Source organism: Nicotiana sylvestris, chromosome 10, assembly GCF_000393655.2.
Source record: "Nicotiana sylvestris chromosome 10, ASM39365v2, whole genome shotgun sequence".
NCBI lineage: Eukaryota > Viridiplantae > Streptophyta > Magnoliopsida > Solanales > Solanaceae > Nicotiana > Nicotiana sylvestris.
The window spans coordinates 25,769,864-25,786,604 of NC_091066.1; the positions used below are offsets into that span (position 1 = coordinate 25,769,864).

The 16,741-nt window shown below is 37.0% G+C and overlaps 1 protein-coding gene across 6 annotated transcripts; it reads left to right on the forward strand.

The window, feature by feature from the left end:
* The first annotated feature begins 244 nt into the window (after positions 1 to 244).
* Positions 245 to 11,735, forward strand: LOC104215661 (uncharacterized). Of its 6 annotated transcripts, none has more exons than XM_070160737.1 (13): positions 245 to 363; positions 666 to 780; positions 1,539 to 1,575; positions 1,714 to 1,783; positions 1,859 to 1,963; positions 2,136 to 2,286; positions 2,661 to 2,743; positions 2,968 to 3,061; positions 5,806 to 5,873; positions 10,148 to 10,422; positions 10,651 to 11,070; positions 11,153 to 11,316; positions 11,401 to 11,735. In XM_070160737.1, the coding sequence occupies exons 1-10, from the start codon at positions 333 to 335 to the stop codon at positions 10,150 to 10,152; spliced, it is 759 nt and encodes a 252-aa protein (XP_070016838.1). In that variant the 5' UTR covers positions 245 to 332; the 3' UTR covers positions 10,153 to 10,422; positions 10,651 to 11,070; positions 11,153 to 11,316; positions 11,401 to 11,735. The 6 variants fall into 6 exon arrangements, with proteins under 6 accessions (XP_070016838.1, XP_070016836.1, XP_070016835.1 ...); XM_070160735.1 differs by lacking the exon at positions 10,148 to 10,422 and having other exon boundaries at positions 11,401 to 11,489; positions 11,566 to 11,735; XM_070160734.1 differs by lacking the exon at positions 10,148 to 10,422.
* The last annotated feature ends 5,006 nt before the right edge of the window (positions 11,736 to 16,741 follow it).

The following is a 16,741-nucleotide window of genomic DNA, read 5'->3' on the forward strand; positions in this document are numbered from 1 at the left end:
ATTGTGATTTTGCTGGTTTTTCTTTTGATTCTCTTCTTTCCACGGTTGAAAAGATTGCATGCTTTTTTCCCATTTGCTTTGCATTCCTTTTCACTGATGCCCTCCATATTTCTTTATCAGTTTCTAGGTGGTGGTATTAGGCACAATTTGCAGCTGTTTCTCACATACTTGTTTTTGCATATTCACATGTTTTATTCGATTTTTGCACCTACTCCTTTTGTGTATAAATAGGGCATTATCGCTTTGTATTGTCTTCAACTCATCTCAGTTCATTATTGTAGGTGGCCTTTCAAAACTATAGTGAAGGTTGGGTTTCATTTCTGAAGGCAGATATGAGTTATATGAATCCTTCTATGGGCTCTGGTTAGTTGCAATTTTTAAGTTTTTCTTTCTTTTATGTTCTTCACCAAACTTTGCATTATGTCATCCTTTAGAAGGGTTATAATTAGTTTAAGGACTTTTGGCCTTACTGCCACTATCCACTGAGATTCAGTTCTTTGTCGCTTCAATTTGTAGAAGAAAGAAACTAAAGATCTTAAGGCCTTTTGGCTTTAAATATGTGAAGCTACATTCACATTGTGCTAGTTATAATGAGATTAGGACACATTTTTCTCCCTTGAAGCATTTGCCACTCGAATAATTTAACTTGGTTAACAATATTACAGGAAGTAGAACTGCTAGGAGAGCTCTGGAGTTCGGGAGGACATATGTTGTGAGGCCTAAAGGAAAACACCAGGCTACAATAATTTGGCTGCACGGCCTTGGTGATAATGGCTCAAGGTAGGTTCTTTTTTGCTTTTAAGCCGAACATTCTATGGTTAAATTTTTAAAAAAGGGTGCTTCCTTAAGCCAAACTTTCTCTAATCTGAAGCAAAGGAATTGGATAAAGTACCCAAGATAAGACATCACTTTAGTGTATTTCCTGTCTTCTGCACTTCTTTATTGCCTTTGATCTTCCTTTGGAGAAACCTACAAATTATTGTTCAAATTACCTGTTTCTTTCCTTCATTTTCACTTTCAAAATGTAAAAGCAACTACAGAAATAATGGCATCACTCACTAGCCAGATATTCTGTTCCCTTAGTGGAGTTCACTGTACCAATCGTTTGAATAAAGTTTGTAATGATGTGTGGGATCGTTGACAAAGCAAGAGAAGAACAATTGGTTAAGAGAATGTCAACGTTTTGACATGTCCTATAAGGAAGTCATTGAATGTTAGATGTTTTTTAGCTTACTTCTATGTTAAGATTCTTGGTTAACTAGGATAAAGGAGAAAATGCAAAGCAACCATTTTTAGTTTTCTACCTAAAGAAAACTCAAGCATTTCTTTCTCTATTCTGGTGTGATTATGCATGCTTGTTTTGAGCCGAGTATCTATCGGAAACAACCTCTTTACCTGCACAAGGTAGGGGTAAGGTTGCGTATACACTATCCTCCCTAGATCCCACTTGTCGGATTGGACTAAGTATGTTGTTGTACCTAAAGAAAAGTCAAGCAATGTTTTGTAGTGTCTGCTAATTTTTTTGTTTCTTTTTGCAGTTCTTCTCAACTCTTGGAAAGCCTATCTACTCCTAATGTAAGTGGTGAATGCAGAAAAAATAACTTATTTGCTTTATGTGGTTAGGGTGCATTCTTGCAACATTGCTTTTCAATTGATGTACATTCTTCCTTGTTCCAGACTAGACTATAATTGTTCCCTATATGACCTTTGCAGATCAAATGGATATGTCCAACAGCCCCGACTCGTCCTGTGGCTATGCTTGGTGGATTTCCTTGCACTGCATGTAAGAATGTACCCGGAAACTCTGATATGGTGACCTTTATAACTGTCATCTAAAGGGATCTGCATCTTATTCCAGGGTTTGACGCGGGAGAACTTTCTGATGACACTACTGATGATCTCGAAGGCTTAGAGGCTTCAGTTGCACATATCGCGAACTTATTGTCAACTGAACCAGCTGACGGTAAGTTCTTCACCATGAGCTGGTATATCCTCTGTATTCTTTGTCTGAAAATTAATTCACTAAGATGAGGAATACTAATGTGAATGCTCGTGTAGAGTGATAATATTGATATTGTCTCCCAAAAAAAATGAAATCCTTTGTCTGATTAGCAATTTTGCTATATCTTACGCAGTTAAACTTGGTATTGGAGGCTTCAGCATGGGTGCTGCTACCGCACTCTACTCAGCAACTTGCTTTGCACAGGGAAAATATGGAAATGGAAACCCTTACCCTGTCAACTTGAGGGCTGTCATAGGTCTTAGTGGTTGGCTTCCTGGTTCCAGGTGTGCAAATCATTTCTCAAACTATATATATATATATATATATATATATATATATATATATATATATATAGCTCTGTTGATTCTCTCCTCTTTGTTTCCCTTTTTAGCTTGAGGAATAATATGGTTTATCACATGCACTAGGTATTGCTCCAACTTTATGTCTATCAATTGTGCGGAATATATTCTATTGAGTTAGTTTCTTGAAATGTAAAAGTTTTTAATATAAAAATGAACTATCCAAAAGGAGAGGGAAGGAAGAATCATCTCCTGTGTTCCTCTTTTCTTTTCTTTTTTTTGTTCAACAAAGCAAAAGCACTTTGGAGTTAATTCAACAAAGCAAAAGCACTTTGGAGTTAACTACTGATATTCTGCAGGAATGTGAGGAACAAGATTGAAGGATCGCATGAGGCTGTAAGATGTGCTGCATCTTTACCCATTCTACTCTGTCATGGAAAATGTATGCACTTCACTCGCAATTATTGGTTTTAAAACCTTGTCATTTCTTTCCCTTCAGTGCGTTCTGCATACTTAGATAGCGGACATGCATCTACTAGTGATCTGCAGTTCTTATGAATAAGGCTATCTTAACCTTGCTCCAAAGAGCCATCTTGTTGTTTACAGCTTGTAGTGCAAATTGACTAATGTAACTCACCATTTTACGCTGTTATTTGTACTTGCTAGGCGATGAAGTTGTTCCTTATAGATATGGAGAGAGGGCTTACCATGTCTTGAGCTCAGCTGGATTCAGGAATCTTCAATTCAAAGCCTATGACGGGTAACCCTTCTTTTTCTCTATAGCAGCAAAATTGTACTTCTCACGACTTAAGAAAGAGTTGTCTAAACTATACCAACTTATTCCACTCTACAGACTAGGTCATTACACAGTGCCAAAGGAAATGAGTGAGGTTTGTAATTGGTTAACTGTAAGGCTTGCACTTGAAGGTTTACGACGATAATTAAACACTACATTACAAATATTTCATGTTCAACATATATAGCTGAAACAAAAGAACAAGAGCCTTGGTATATTATGAGGTCTGTAAATGGAGGTTTGATATTGAGAGTTCCTGATTCATAAATTGAAGTCCATTACAAAGATTCATTATCAGCTGATGACAAATGCATGGGAAAGAAGTAACAGAGAGGAGGACACAGAGTTTTCATATAGTTAATATATGTATTATGGTGAATGCTAGGATTTAGTTTCCAGTTTTGACTTAAAATCTTCTGCATAATAAAGTTTTGGATGTTTGCTAGCTATTTTCATTCACTTGTAGACAAAAACTTGACATTTTGTTCCCTTCAATTACAGTTTTCACTCACAAATTTCTGTTTACTAGTATCTTGACACGTGCGTTTCACGTATATTCTTGATTATTTAATAGACTTTATTAGTTGTTTAAATATATATTCGAGTAATAAAATAAAAAAAGAATACAACACAGATTCCTAAAATGATGATTGTGATACTCAGTAAATGACTTCACAATTTAGCTAAAAATGATTGAATGACCCTTGACTATGAAGCAGTATAATGAGAAATGTTAAAATTATTATGACTTCTTTTTAAAGATTAACAACAACAACAACAACCCAGTAAAATTCCACAAGTGGGGTTTGGGAAGGGTAGAGTGTACGCAGACCTTACCCCTACTCCAAGGGATAGAGAGGCTGTTTCCGATAGACCCTCGGCTCAAGCAGACGAAAAAGATAATATATCAGTACCAACAGCAAAGAGCATAAAAATAATAGCAGAATCAAAAGTACCAGAACATAGATGAAAAATAATAACAGTAGCACGTAAGAAAGGTTCGGTACTATGAAAAGTGAAAGAGAAGTGTGGACACAACAATAACCACTAGCACTCTAGGACACAACCCTGACAGACTAGCCTCTCACCCGGTGCAGAGTAGCAAAGAGCTTCGCTACCCCCTATCCTACAACCCTAATGCTAGACCTCCACACCTTCCTATCAAGGGACATGTCCTCGGAAATCTGAAGCCTCGCCATGTCCTGCCTGATCACCTCTCCCCAATACTTCTTGGACCGCCCTCTACATCTTCTCATACTTGTCAAAGCCAACCGCTCACATCTCCTTACTGGGGCGTTTGGTTCTCCTCCGCACGTGCCCGAACCATCTGAGCCTAGCTTCCCGCATCTTGTCATCCATCGGGTCCACGCCCACCTTCTCCCGAATATCTTCATTTATAATCTTATCCATCCTAGTGTGCCCACACATCCACCTCAACATCCTCATTTCTGCTACTTTCATTCTCTGGATATACCTCAACCGGCCAACACTCTATCTCATACAACATGACTGGTCTAACCACCGCTCTATAGAACTTACCTTTGAGCCTTAGTGACACCTTCTTGTCACATAGGACTCCAGATGCTAACCTCCACTTCATCCACCCCACTCCTATACGTGCGCAACATCTTCGACGATCTCCCCATCCCCCTGTATAACCGACCTAAGGTACTTGAAACTGCTTCTCTTGGGGATGACCTGTGACTCAAGCATCACGTCCATGCCCACTTCCCTCGACTCGGTGCTCTTTGTAAAGATTAAAAGGACTAATATTGTAGACAAAGCATATTATATTTATTTTTGAATTTTAATGGCATATGGATGAAATTGCCATAATTTGTTTGTCTGTTCTACGTGCTCAGATTATGTATATGAATGGGAGATAGGTGTTTTGTATAGACTGATTGGAGACACAATTATTAAACCAAGGCGATATATATATATATATATATATGTATATATATATATATATTGACTTTAAAATATTTTTATTGAAATATATTAGCATGCATATTGCTCAGCGGTCAGAATTTCGTCGTTCTTTTCATATTAAAATATTATGGTAGCTAATTTTAATCATCATTACTTCCTCTTCTTTCTGTATTCATTGCGAGAAACCTTACAGTACTAAATTTGAATCCAAAAATCATCCATCTTATTATGTACTAACTCTAAAATCCCTGTAGAAGTAGTAATAACTCTAAAAAGTCATGCACTTATGCCCAATTCTAACAATCTATTACTAAAATAAATTAAAAAAATAATGAATCTGTTGATTAAGATCGTAGTATTAATTATCTGTACTATTCATTCTTCGTAGCAGATAAGCATCCACTAAATGTAGTTGAGAGTCTTGAGACAGCCTTGCATAAGTAACAGAGGTAAATTATGTAACAATAATCAAGCAAGCTAAATTGAGAAATAAAAAGGGAAAATGCATAAGTATCCTGAACTATACCCGAATTTTCAACTACACACTTTATCTTTGCGGGAATTCTATTACCCTCTAAACTTTTTTTAAATGGAATAAATAGCACCCTAAATCTAGACAACCAAACTCTTGGCAAGTGGTGAACTACACGCGCTGCCACATGTATATTTAGTACTTTTTTTTTGTTCTTTCTTCTTTTTCTTATCCTTTTTTCTTATTTCTTATTATTCTCATTTTTTTAATTATTTCATTCTCTTTCTTTTTGTTTTGGTCACAGGCGGCATAAAATGGTGGTCGTCAGAATTTCAAGAACACCATTTTTTCCGGCAACAGATTTTTATCCAGGTCTGAGTTTGTTTTGCTTTATATATATATATATAGATTTTTTTTCAAAGCGTAATATATGTGTGGGAGGAAGAGCAAAAGAAAGAAAAACGAATATAAGCTGAGAAGACTTTATCCAGTTAAAATTTTAATACCTCAATATTTTCCGGCGTGGGAAGATTTTCCGATGATGAATTTTTTCCCCCAAATCTAAATGTATTTTGCTTTGCTTATGAATAGATCTTTATGAGAGTTTAATTTGTGTGTGAAAAGGATAGAAAGAGGAAAAAGAAAAACAGAATAAATAGCAGAAAAACGATTAGACAAAGTTGCCGGTGAATGAATATCCACCGGAATTAGAGAAGAAACGAAAAAAGAAGTAAAAGAAAAAGGAAAAGGAAAAGGAAAAGGAAAAGGGAAAAAAAAGTAAGAAGAAATGGTAAAAAAAAAAAGCAAAAAAAAAATTTAAAAATCATTTTTTCTTGCTTGGAATACACCCGCTCTGTCACGTTAGCTTTAAGGGTGCAAATAATTCAAACTTTAAAATAGTTTAGAAAGGTAATAAAAATCTCGCAAAGATAAAGTGTGTAATTGAAAATTCGAGTATAGGTCAAGGGGTACTTATGCATTTTCCCAAATAAAAATAAAGTTGCCATCTTTTCATACTTTTAATCAATTTGATACAATTGTTTAGTATTTTGTATCATATCCAACCTTGCCTGACCTTTGTTCCTGTCGTGACACACTTTGGGCCTTTCTCCTATCTTCAGCAAATCCACTCACTAACATTTGGCGAATGTACTTCTCTTTTTTTCCCCCTTACCTTTCTCTATATCTTTTCTAGGCCGTACTTTAACATTTATGGGTAAACTTCTATGATGTTTTAACTTATATTATGACCCAGGTTCGATATCTTGAATTCATGTCTTATCTCAACCTTGAAGTCGTATATTTATCTCAATCTTTATTTTGAGTTTGGCTCAAAACGCCTTGCATTCTTTTCTGAGCTTTTACTACTACATATGAATACAATATTTAAGGCCTTCAGATTTGGTATCTCTCAATTGTATCCATTTGTAAAAGTTTTTTAATGCTTTACAAACTTAATTTTAGTTTATGTCTTTTTTATAAGAAATTTTCATTTTTATACATAAGAGACCAGAAAATGACACATAAGAAATCTGAAAAGTCATCTTTTTATTCAAATTTTAAGTAGCCATAAAAGATTATTTTCTCATTGGAACAATTATGTTTTCATTTACTTTCATGTTCATGAACTTTTTAATAGAAAAATAACAATTTTAAAACTGTAGAAAGGAGGACTTGCATTAGATAATGCAGAGAGAGAGAGAGCAAATCTTAACCTAAAAGAACTAAAAAAAAATTATTTTCACTTACCAAGATAAAATTGTTTATGTCACCTCAAACAAAGTATACTTGAAAAATCACTGATAATGCCTTATAATTCTCTCCTTCCTCAGTACCTTCAGTTGCTTCGGCTACATGATCAATTAATTTCTCGCAACTATCAAGAAAAGATAAACGCTATATGAAACTTAAATGAACTTTGTCATCTCGTAAGAGACTTGCTGATTTTCATCAAGAGGTACCTCCATTTATGCTACTTAACATCGCAGATTTGGAGCCTAATTTAAGTAGGAAGAGAAAGTGTTATTGACATAACTCCTCTTATATAGAGTTCGAAACCTAATTGCGGTCTTTTTGGACTCAAATGACACAAATATGTGTAAAAGAAAAACTGACTACCATTTTATATATAGCGCGATTATTCACTGCACTATATTTTAACGATATGTTTATTCGTTAAGGTATAGCGCGGTGAATAACATCGCTATATTTAAGCTCAAAAAGGGCGAGAGGTATATCATATATATAGGAGGAGTATAATGTAGCGCCTCCTATATATATGCTATACCTACTTAAAGAAGCGGCCCATCTCCTTCCCTGAACAGAAACCAACAACATACCCAAACCCCACAACCCCCCCCCCCTTCCCCTCCCCCCCCCCCCAATTTTTTAAGCAAAAGACCTCCATTAGATCCCACCCGTTCCACAAAAAGTGTATCTTCTCTGTATTGTAGCAAGCTAACACTGGATCCAACGTGTTATTGTGCAGTGGATCTCGTCTATTGCTCGTTTCGGCCCCCAAATCATCAAATTTTTACATTTAAAAAATTTTAAAATCAAGATATCCCGACTTACTTTTTGATAAAACTCATGTATATAAAATGCTTACTAATTGTTTTTACTGTAGTCTATGTTTTTTGTGATCGTATTGTGATTAATTAATTTGTTGTTTTTTATCCGGATTAGATTATTTATGTGTTAAGAAATTAGTAAAAAAGATAAATTATTATTTTATGAATAATTAATGTTATATGTGATTTTATTGTTGTACGTATATTAATATGTGACTTTATTGTTGCTTAGTGCCCTTTAGTGTTATATTGTGCCCGTAATTGTAATGCAGTGCCCTTTAGCGTAGTAAAACTGATAATAAATTTTAGCTTATGGTAGTTGATTCTGTTCGTGGCTATTTAGAGTAGTGTTACTTTAGTGCTTTTTAAGATTCTATTGTCTAGAATCAAAACTAGGCGCTCTCCTTAACAAACTTAAATAGAGTACTCAATTATGAATTTAATGTATCAGTAGATAATTATCAAATATTAGATAGGAATCATAAATAATCTTGCCGGGAAATTTGGGCAAAATATGAAAGTTAACAAACATATCATTACGAATGAAATAAATTCAATAACATTTACTATTAAGTTTGTATTATTTTTTATATAATTAATTATTAAATAATTACTAATTTGCAGTTATTGAAATTAATTATTTAATTATATGTTAATTCCAAAAATATCTGAAAAATAATGATAGTTCAAACAGTAAAACCTCTCGAATTTTAGTCATCAATTTTAAGAAAATAACATAAAAAACAATAATATAGAAAATTTGTCAAACTAAGTATACCCAAACATAACTGAGTAAGAAACAAACATATAAAATAATATATAAACTAACATATAAAATAATAATATAAGAAATGCATCAACCTAAGTAATACTATAGAAAAAAATATTGACTAAAAATTAATATAAAAGTTATTGCAATATATTTAAAGATGTGAAACAATTAAAAAGAAAAATACTTTAATTAATATTGTTCAATTTACAGACATCGTCATGGAGGTTCTCTTATGCATCCCGGGCCTGCATCTCGAGAGCTACTGTTGCTACAAGGCAACCATAGGTCTTCACACATTTGGGATGAGCAGTGTCTGTCCCAGACATTCCACCCCAGCCGTATAGATGATATGTGGGAGTTCATTAGGGACCACCCACTTCATCCCCGTATAGTTAGACGCCCTCAGGATACAAGTTTCTACAGGATCATAGAGATCGGCCGGTTGTAGTTCGACAGAGCGGTGATCACGGCTATGATAGAGAGGTGGCGATCGAAGACGCACATGTTTTATCTACCCATCGGCGAGGCTACCATCACGCTTGAGGACGTGGAGGTTCTTTTCGGGCTGCCTCTTGATGGTATACCTGTAGCTTACCCATATGTTATGAGATACTATACAAGAGTGGATTACCTTCATATATTGCAACGACTCACCGGTTTCCAGACAGCGGAGCCGACTACCTTGAGTGGGGCCAGTCGATTGTAACTGATGCCTGTTCGACAACATCCGGTGGTGATGGATTTGGAGATTACTGATGATTCACCGCCAGAGGATATTGACTGGCACACGAGACTATTGTTGCTTTTGATGTTTGGTGATATACCGTTCCTGAACACTTTGGAAAACCTAGTCAACTTGAGATTTCTACATCATCTGGAGCAGCTAGATGATTTAACTAGTTACAGCTGGGGTGCAGCTGTTCTAGGTTACCTGGATAGGCATATCTGCCGGGCTTACATGGTCACCTAGAGAGACGTTGCCGGATTTTTGCCGCTGCTGCAGCTGAAAACATAGTCAATTCTTTTCATAATTATAATATATATAGTAAAAAATACCTTAAATTTTACGTCCACCTCTGCCACCGATAGCTTCGGATGCACCACCTCCACCGTTTCTCCCTTTAGCTTGGAGGTGGGTTGATAGGCGAGGCTACGCTCACGAGGTCGAGGCTCGACATCATCTCCCTTATTATAGGGATTTGTTAGATTTACTTGAAGGCGCACAGGTACATATATACTTAAGTTTATTTGGCCTGGCCTGATATATGTTGCGTTTACTCACAATTCTTGTGTTTAATAAATAGTTTGAATGGAGGCCATACAACGACACACTCATAGCTGGTTTGCCTGATTATTGCTCCCGCGACCGAGCTATGTGGAGCTCTTCCGTCCCACTGATATGTCTCGATATAGTCGAGCATCATGCCATTGATCGAGTTCTTCGCCAGTTTGGTCGTCCGCAGCTTGTTCCTATTTTGCCTACTTGGCACAAGATACAAGACTAGTGGGATGATCGTTGCAAGGTTGACCAGACATACTTGGACTAGCTAGAGGCCCAGATTGAGGTTTGGGACCAGAGGTATGACCAGATTCCGCCATACCCTCCACCTGACCGTATGGAGGGCGAGTATGAGTACATGTGTTGGTATCACAGCGTTACCCGACTTCTCGTCGGGAATATTGTTCAGTGTGCTGGTGGTCGGTACATTGCATACGCCGGGAGACATGAGCCACTAGTATATTATTTGTTATACTTACTTATAACATTACATTATCCTTCCACAATTAATATTTATATGTTATGCAGGCTATTGATTTACACTAGTTCTACCAGTTGGGACTCCAGATGCTGCAGCATATAGGCGAGGGAGCGGCAGCTTTGCACGTATTTGACCGTCCGGTTACTGATCTTGCTGCCGACACATTGAGACGTGCCCGAGAGGATGGGCTCTTAGGATACGTGGCTGCTTATGTGCCACCCGAGGAGTATCATCATTGGCCATCAGTGGAGCCTGAACGTGGTAGACGTGGCAGGCGTGGCCAGAGAGAAAGGGGTGGCCTACGTAGTCATGGTAGTTGGAGAGGACGAGGTCCCCAGCAAGGGGGCGTTGAGGCACCCTTGGAGGATATTAGAGATGATCAGCCAAGTAAACACCCTGAGCCACACGATGCTCCTCATGATATGCCGTCATTCATTCTTGGACTGTTGTCACCAAGGACTTCGCAGGTGAACCTGTCAAGTCCATTTTTGATCAAGGGCACGACTATTATGCAGTAGGAGTGTGATCAGTATTTTCTTGATCGTCCAGGTCCATCGATGGTTGCTGAGGATCGTCCATAACGAGATGTGCATAGTGGGCGACGACTGAGTTATGACTCATTATCAAGGGCTGCTGAGGATGTTTCACATACTTCATCTACTCCAGTGTACCTCGATGTTTTGATAGAACAGTGTGTCGCTGCTCAGGTGCAGGTTTGTTTGTATTACTATTATTTCAATGTGTTTTTAACTTATAGATTTGTTAGTAATATCTAAAGTGTTTATATTTTTTTAAAGGTTCTGTCATCGCACTGTCACGGAGGCCACAATGTGCGATACTAATTTGCGGAGACGGATGATCTTATTCAGGAGCCCGCTGAGACTATGTTATGATCATTAAAATTTTTTGTTAGCACGGACATGATTTTATATTTCATATACTAAAATATTATTATTATGTAGGTTACTGCTGGCCCAATGGCCGCTTCTACCGAGCCTGGCAACCTTACTGACGGTCATGATGCAGGGCATCCTCCGATAAAGAGGCGACATGATAAGGATGATCCTAATAGTGTAGCCGGGCGGGATGGGATGCGCTTCAGGCCAGCCAATGCTTTAAAGCATACAGGCTATGAGACTCATTGATATGTATACTTAGTTGTATATATGACATTAAATAAATAATAATAAAGTTATTTATGTTTTACATAATTTGGGCATTTGTCTTTCCTTTTTCGGATAATTTATTACAATAAAACACAAGCAAAAAAAAAGACAGCTTAACATAAATTTAAATTCATTACCAATCAAAGATAATACATGACACGTGCAACATAAAAATAAAATATTACTCAAAACACATCCATTATTTATTTACTCACTATCGCCCATTTTTCCATGCTTCAACCACTTAAATTTCTCTTCCAATCCATTTATTTCTTCTTCTCCCTCTTTTAATTTCTCCTTCACTGTCGCAAGTTGTTCATGTAGTTTAAAAATCTGGAGTTCGTATTCACCGGTCAGATTCCAAATGTTTAGCGAACATGATTTGTAGTATTCCTGGTTAATGGGTTCTTCATACCATTCTTCAAAACCACATTGATTTTTGTCCTACCAATGGGGATTATAATACAACACTATTAATTAACATGTTATATAGAAACTATTAACAAACATTTTTTCCAAAAATAATAATTTACAAGTTGTTGACACATCCAACATTTGCGCCCCATATTGCAATTTGACCAACATGGCTTCAAAATCGCACATTTGCCACAATAACACCTTGGTACGTCATTGTGTCTAGATATTTCGTAATGCGAGAAAAATGAAAAAATTAATGGAAAGTTGTTCTATATGTTTCGTTAAGCGCAAATAATAACTAAAATGCATGAGGTTTTTATAGGCAGCTAAGAGTGATTTTAGGTTACATAACGCATATTGGTGGCGCGCTATGTTACGCGATAATGATTCTTAAGGGTACAAGATAACTTTTTCAGGTCGGCAGCTTTTTTAGGTCGACATGACAATACACATAATGCATATTGGTGGCGCACTATGTTACACATGATAATGATTCTTTAGGGTACAAGACAACTTTTTCAGGTCGACGGCTTTTTCAGGTCGACATGACAATACACATAACACATATTGATGGCGCGCTATGTTACGCGTGATAATGATTCTTTAGGGTACAAGACAACTTTTTTAGGGTGATAGATTTTCCAGGTGACGTGCTATGTTACGAGTGATATACAAGTTCGAGTAGTTTGGTTCTTCTTAAGCTGAACCAAGAGATCGATATTCAAAGACCATTATACCATCCATATAAAAAAATGGCACTAACATTTAATAAGCGGTTCAAAAAGAGGCAAAAAGGTGAAGCTAGTTCAACAGATCCACATGGAACACGTCATAACACAATCGATCCCTACCTTGAAAAAAATATGCTAGGTTGCTATACTAATTTGGTTGATGACATAAAGTATGGTGTTCTACATCCCTTGGAAAATAAGCCTATCAATATACACACTGATCACAAAGTTGCAGGGCACATTATTCAGGGCGAAGCGCATTCTACAAAGCCTAGAGGTATGCGAATTTAGGGCGAAAAACTACAATGGGTTCCCCTTTACTCAAGACGGTGTGATTTTGAAGTACAATGTCACTGACATGGGCTAGTTGTACCACAAGCAGTCTACAACTTTACAAACAAACACACCAAAGATGAACCAGAAGTGATTTGAAATTTGATGAAGGAGATTTTAGAGATGGAAAAGGCACTAGCTGTTCATCATGCACTGGATGATCTTAACTACCTCGAAGGAACGGAGAATCAGTATTGGGATTCATTAGAAAATAAAAAATTTCATAGAGACAATGGTTATCCTATTTTCCCATCAATTGTCGAGTGGGAGGGACTACCAAAGTTTTTACCGTAGACGATTGACGTAGGAGTCCCATATTGTTGTAGAAATCAAGCAAATGGTCTTATTGATGATAGCGATGAAATACGAGAAATATGTGTCAACTGGGGCCTAGATTATGATGCACTCGTTCCGGAAGAGTGCGTACAAGATGTTGACGAAGAAGATGAAGACAGTGACAAAAAAAATGCTAGACAGTGACGATAATGGCGAATGAAAATTGTTATTTATTTCTTAGGGTGTATGCTAAATTGTTGTGTTGAATCTTTAATGCTAAATATCAATTAGATTTAACCCTATTGGAAACATAATTTTATTTCACAAATTTTGCAAACTGAACATTTACAGACATTTAGTATAACAAAAATACTACAATAAAACACTACGTTATCTTTGATAATGGGAACATAGGATGAACTGCCACCTGGAGCTGAATTACCATCACTTCCTAAACTAGATGAAGGACATTTATGATGGTCGTATCCTGTTTGGGAACATATGCCACATTTACACGAATAAACAGTATCACCAACATCCATTTAGTTCCGTATCCGCGTTCTTTTTTTGCACTCGCCGTTGACACACATAATCCTTGTTACACACCATTTTAAATGGTTTTGATGGCCAATAATGCCCAGCACCAGTGGCTGCAACTGTCCACTATAGGTGTTTAAGTATGCAACAACACTGTATTCTTTATCAACGTACCTCGTTGCCACGAAACCTGTATGTTGAAAGCACTTCATGGCATGTGAGCATGGCAAGTGATAGATTAACTATTTTCCACAGGAGCATAATCTTCTAGATTCATTGACGATGTGTGTATTATTCCCGCGGTTGTGATGCAGACCAGTACGAACCTCAAAAACATTTCGCTCGCTGCAATACTGCAAAAATGCATGCCACTGTGCTTGCTCATATATTTCTCAAATCGTTTCATCGGTTATGGCATAAATTCAACACCCCTTTCCATCAATAATGATGCATCTCTAGATCTTTTAACAAACCTCTCCGCTATCTGCTTGAATGACATCCGCACCATGGCTGTGACAGACATTCCACGTGCAGACTTCAATAACCTGTTAAAAGAATCTAACACATTTGTAGTCAAAATTCCCCATCTTCTACCACCATCCTTATGTAAAGTCCACTTGTCAAGCTCATGTCGCATCAACTAACGATACACTTCGGGGTCTTCCTGCCTAATCAATTCCATTCGCCATTGGAATTTACACTCGTGGTGATCTGTTGCAGCCATCCATATTAAATCATATAAGTCCTTGTTCGGATAAGCCCTCTGAAAGTTTTCCTTCAAGTGCCTAACACAGTAAAAGTGGTAGGCATACGGTTCCTGCCATGCACGCAAATTCTATACAGAACTTAAAATACTGCCATGTCGATTAGATATTAGACAAATACCTGAACGCTGTGTGACAACGTGCTCCTTCAAGTGGTTCAAACACAATGTCCATGTCTCTTGGCTTTCATTGGCACAAATAGCAAATATCTAAGGGAAATATACTTCCATTAGCATCTACTGCAACGCCTATCAATAACTTAATGTCATACTTTTCATAGATATGAGTGTCGTCTATGGATATTACCGGCCGACAATGCACAAAGCCATCAATGACTGGTTTAAATGCCCAGAACACATATTTGAATATGTATTCTGGTATTTTCGGACTCTGCTCAAGCTTCCATTTAACAATAGTTTCGGGGTTAAAGTGTTACAATGCAGCCATGTACCTGGGTAGAGCGACAAAGGACTTATTCCAGTTACCATAAACAATTTCAAACGTGCGTTTATGCCGGAGAAATGCCTTTCTTTTGGTAATGGTACATCCATATACCGGTGGATAGATGTTTCACACTCTTTGATTTTGTACCTTATGGACTCTTCAATGTGTGAACTCAAGACAAGAGAAATCAAGTCAACAATCAAGTTAAAATGATTCCCGCTGAATGTGTCCATTTCACAAGTATGGGTGCCAATGTATTTCCCCATAATCCACATATTTGTTTTCAACTTTCTCACACGCAACATCTAGTTACAACCTTGAAACCATCTATGACAAATAACCTTGTATACTACCGGAGACGACTCATGAACCACGATCTCACGACAATCTTTTATGTTGTACATTCGCACCGCCCTACTTAGGCACGCTTTATCAGCAAAAAGCATATTCTTTGACAGCATTATTGCTCTAGATTCATCCGACATTGTTGTCTGAATTTCGCCAAGATCCCTTGTGAGGACATCTACATCCGGTATACTTGACAACTTATCAAGGTAGAGAATCTCCCTTGAATGAAATGACACATAACTCATACACTCTTGGTCTAACGGGAGGTGGAACATGCTCCCTCATCAAATCAGGTTCATCATTCTCATCCTCATCATCACCACCCTCTTCAGAGAAGGGTGTATCACCTCCAGACTTATCAGCATTGTTGTCATAATTACTATCATCTTTCTGACTTTGTGCATCTACTAGATCCCGATTAAATATTTTGTCTTTAGGAAATTGAGTAAGGACATGACCTTCAAGTTGCTCGTTTTCACTGCACAACTAATAAAATATTGAGTTTCTCAAATTCATCCAAACATTACATATAAACTTTATCACTTAACTTACAAATTATAATCTGTTGATATCCCATGATGCACATTATCCAGTTGCTGATAACTCCCGAATAGACCACCATGATCCAACACACTAAAACTAGTCATATTCCAACTGTCCGTTGGTTCATAACTTGTAAAATTCATATTTGGACGGTGCTCTCTATGGAATATATGTGTGTTAATACAAATATAATACATAAAAATAAACATCGTAATACAAAGGAAAATTGAAGTTTACCAGTCGGCTTGTAGATTATGTAAACTTGGGGAGAAATTATTTTCTCGCTCCTCATTCGCCAGTGGAAATAAGTTTAAATCTGGCCAAACTCTTTCACCCGGAACCTTTTCGGATATAACTGCTCCAAAAGAACCACTCGATGATTGAGGGATATTCCTATTTTGCGGAATCTCAATATTGCGAAAGTCTTCAGCCTTCACGTACATTTCCAATAATTTTATCACACGAAGTTCCCCGTGTTCATTCGGAGCCCGCAAAAAATCTGTCATAGTTTCCTCGTCTTCGATGTTAAACTCATCATAGCAAGCAACCCTTTACGGAGTACAGAAGACGGATATCTTC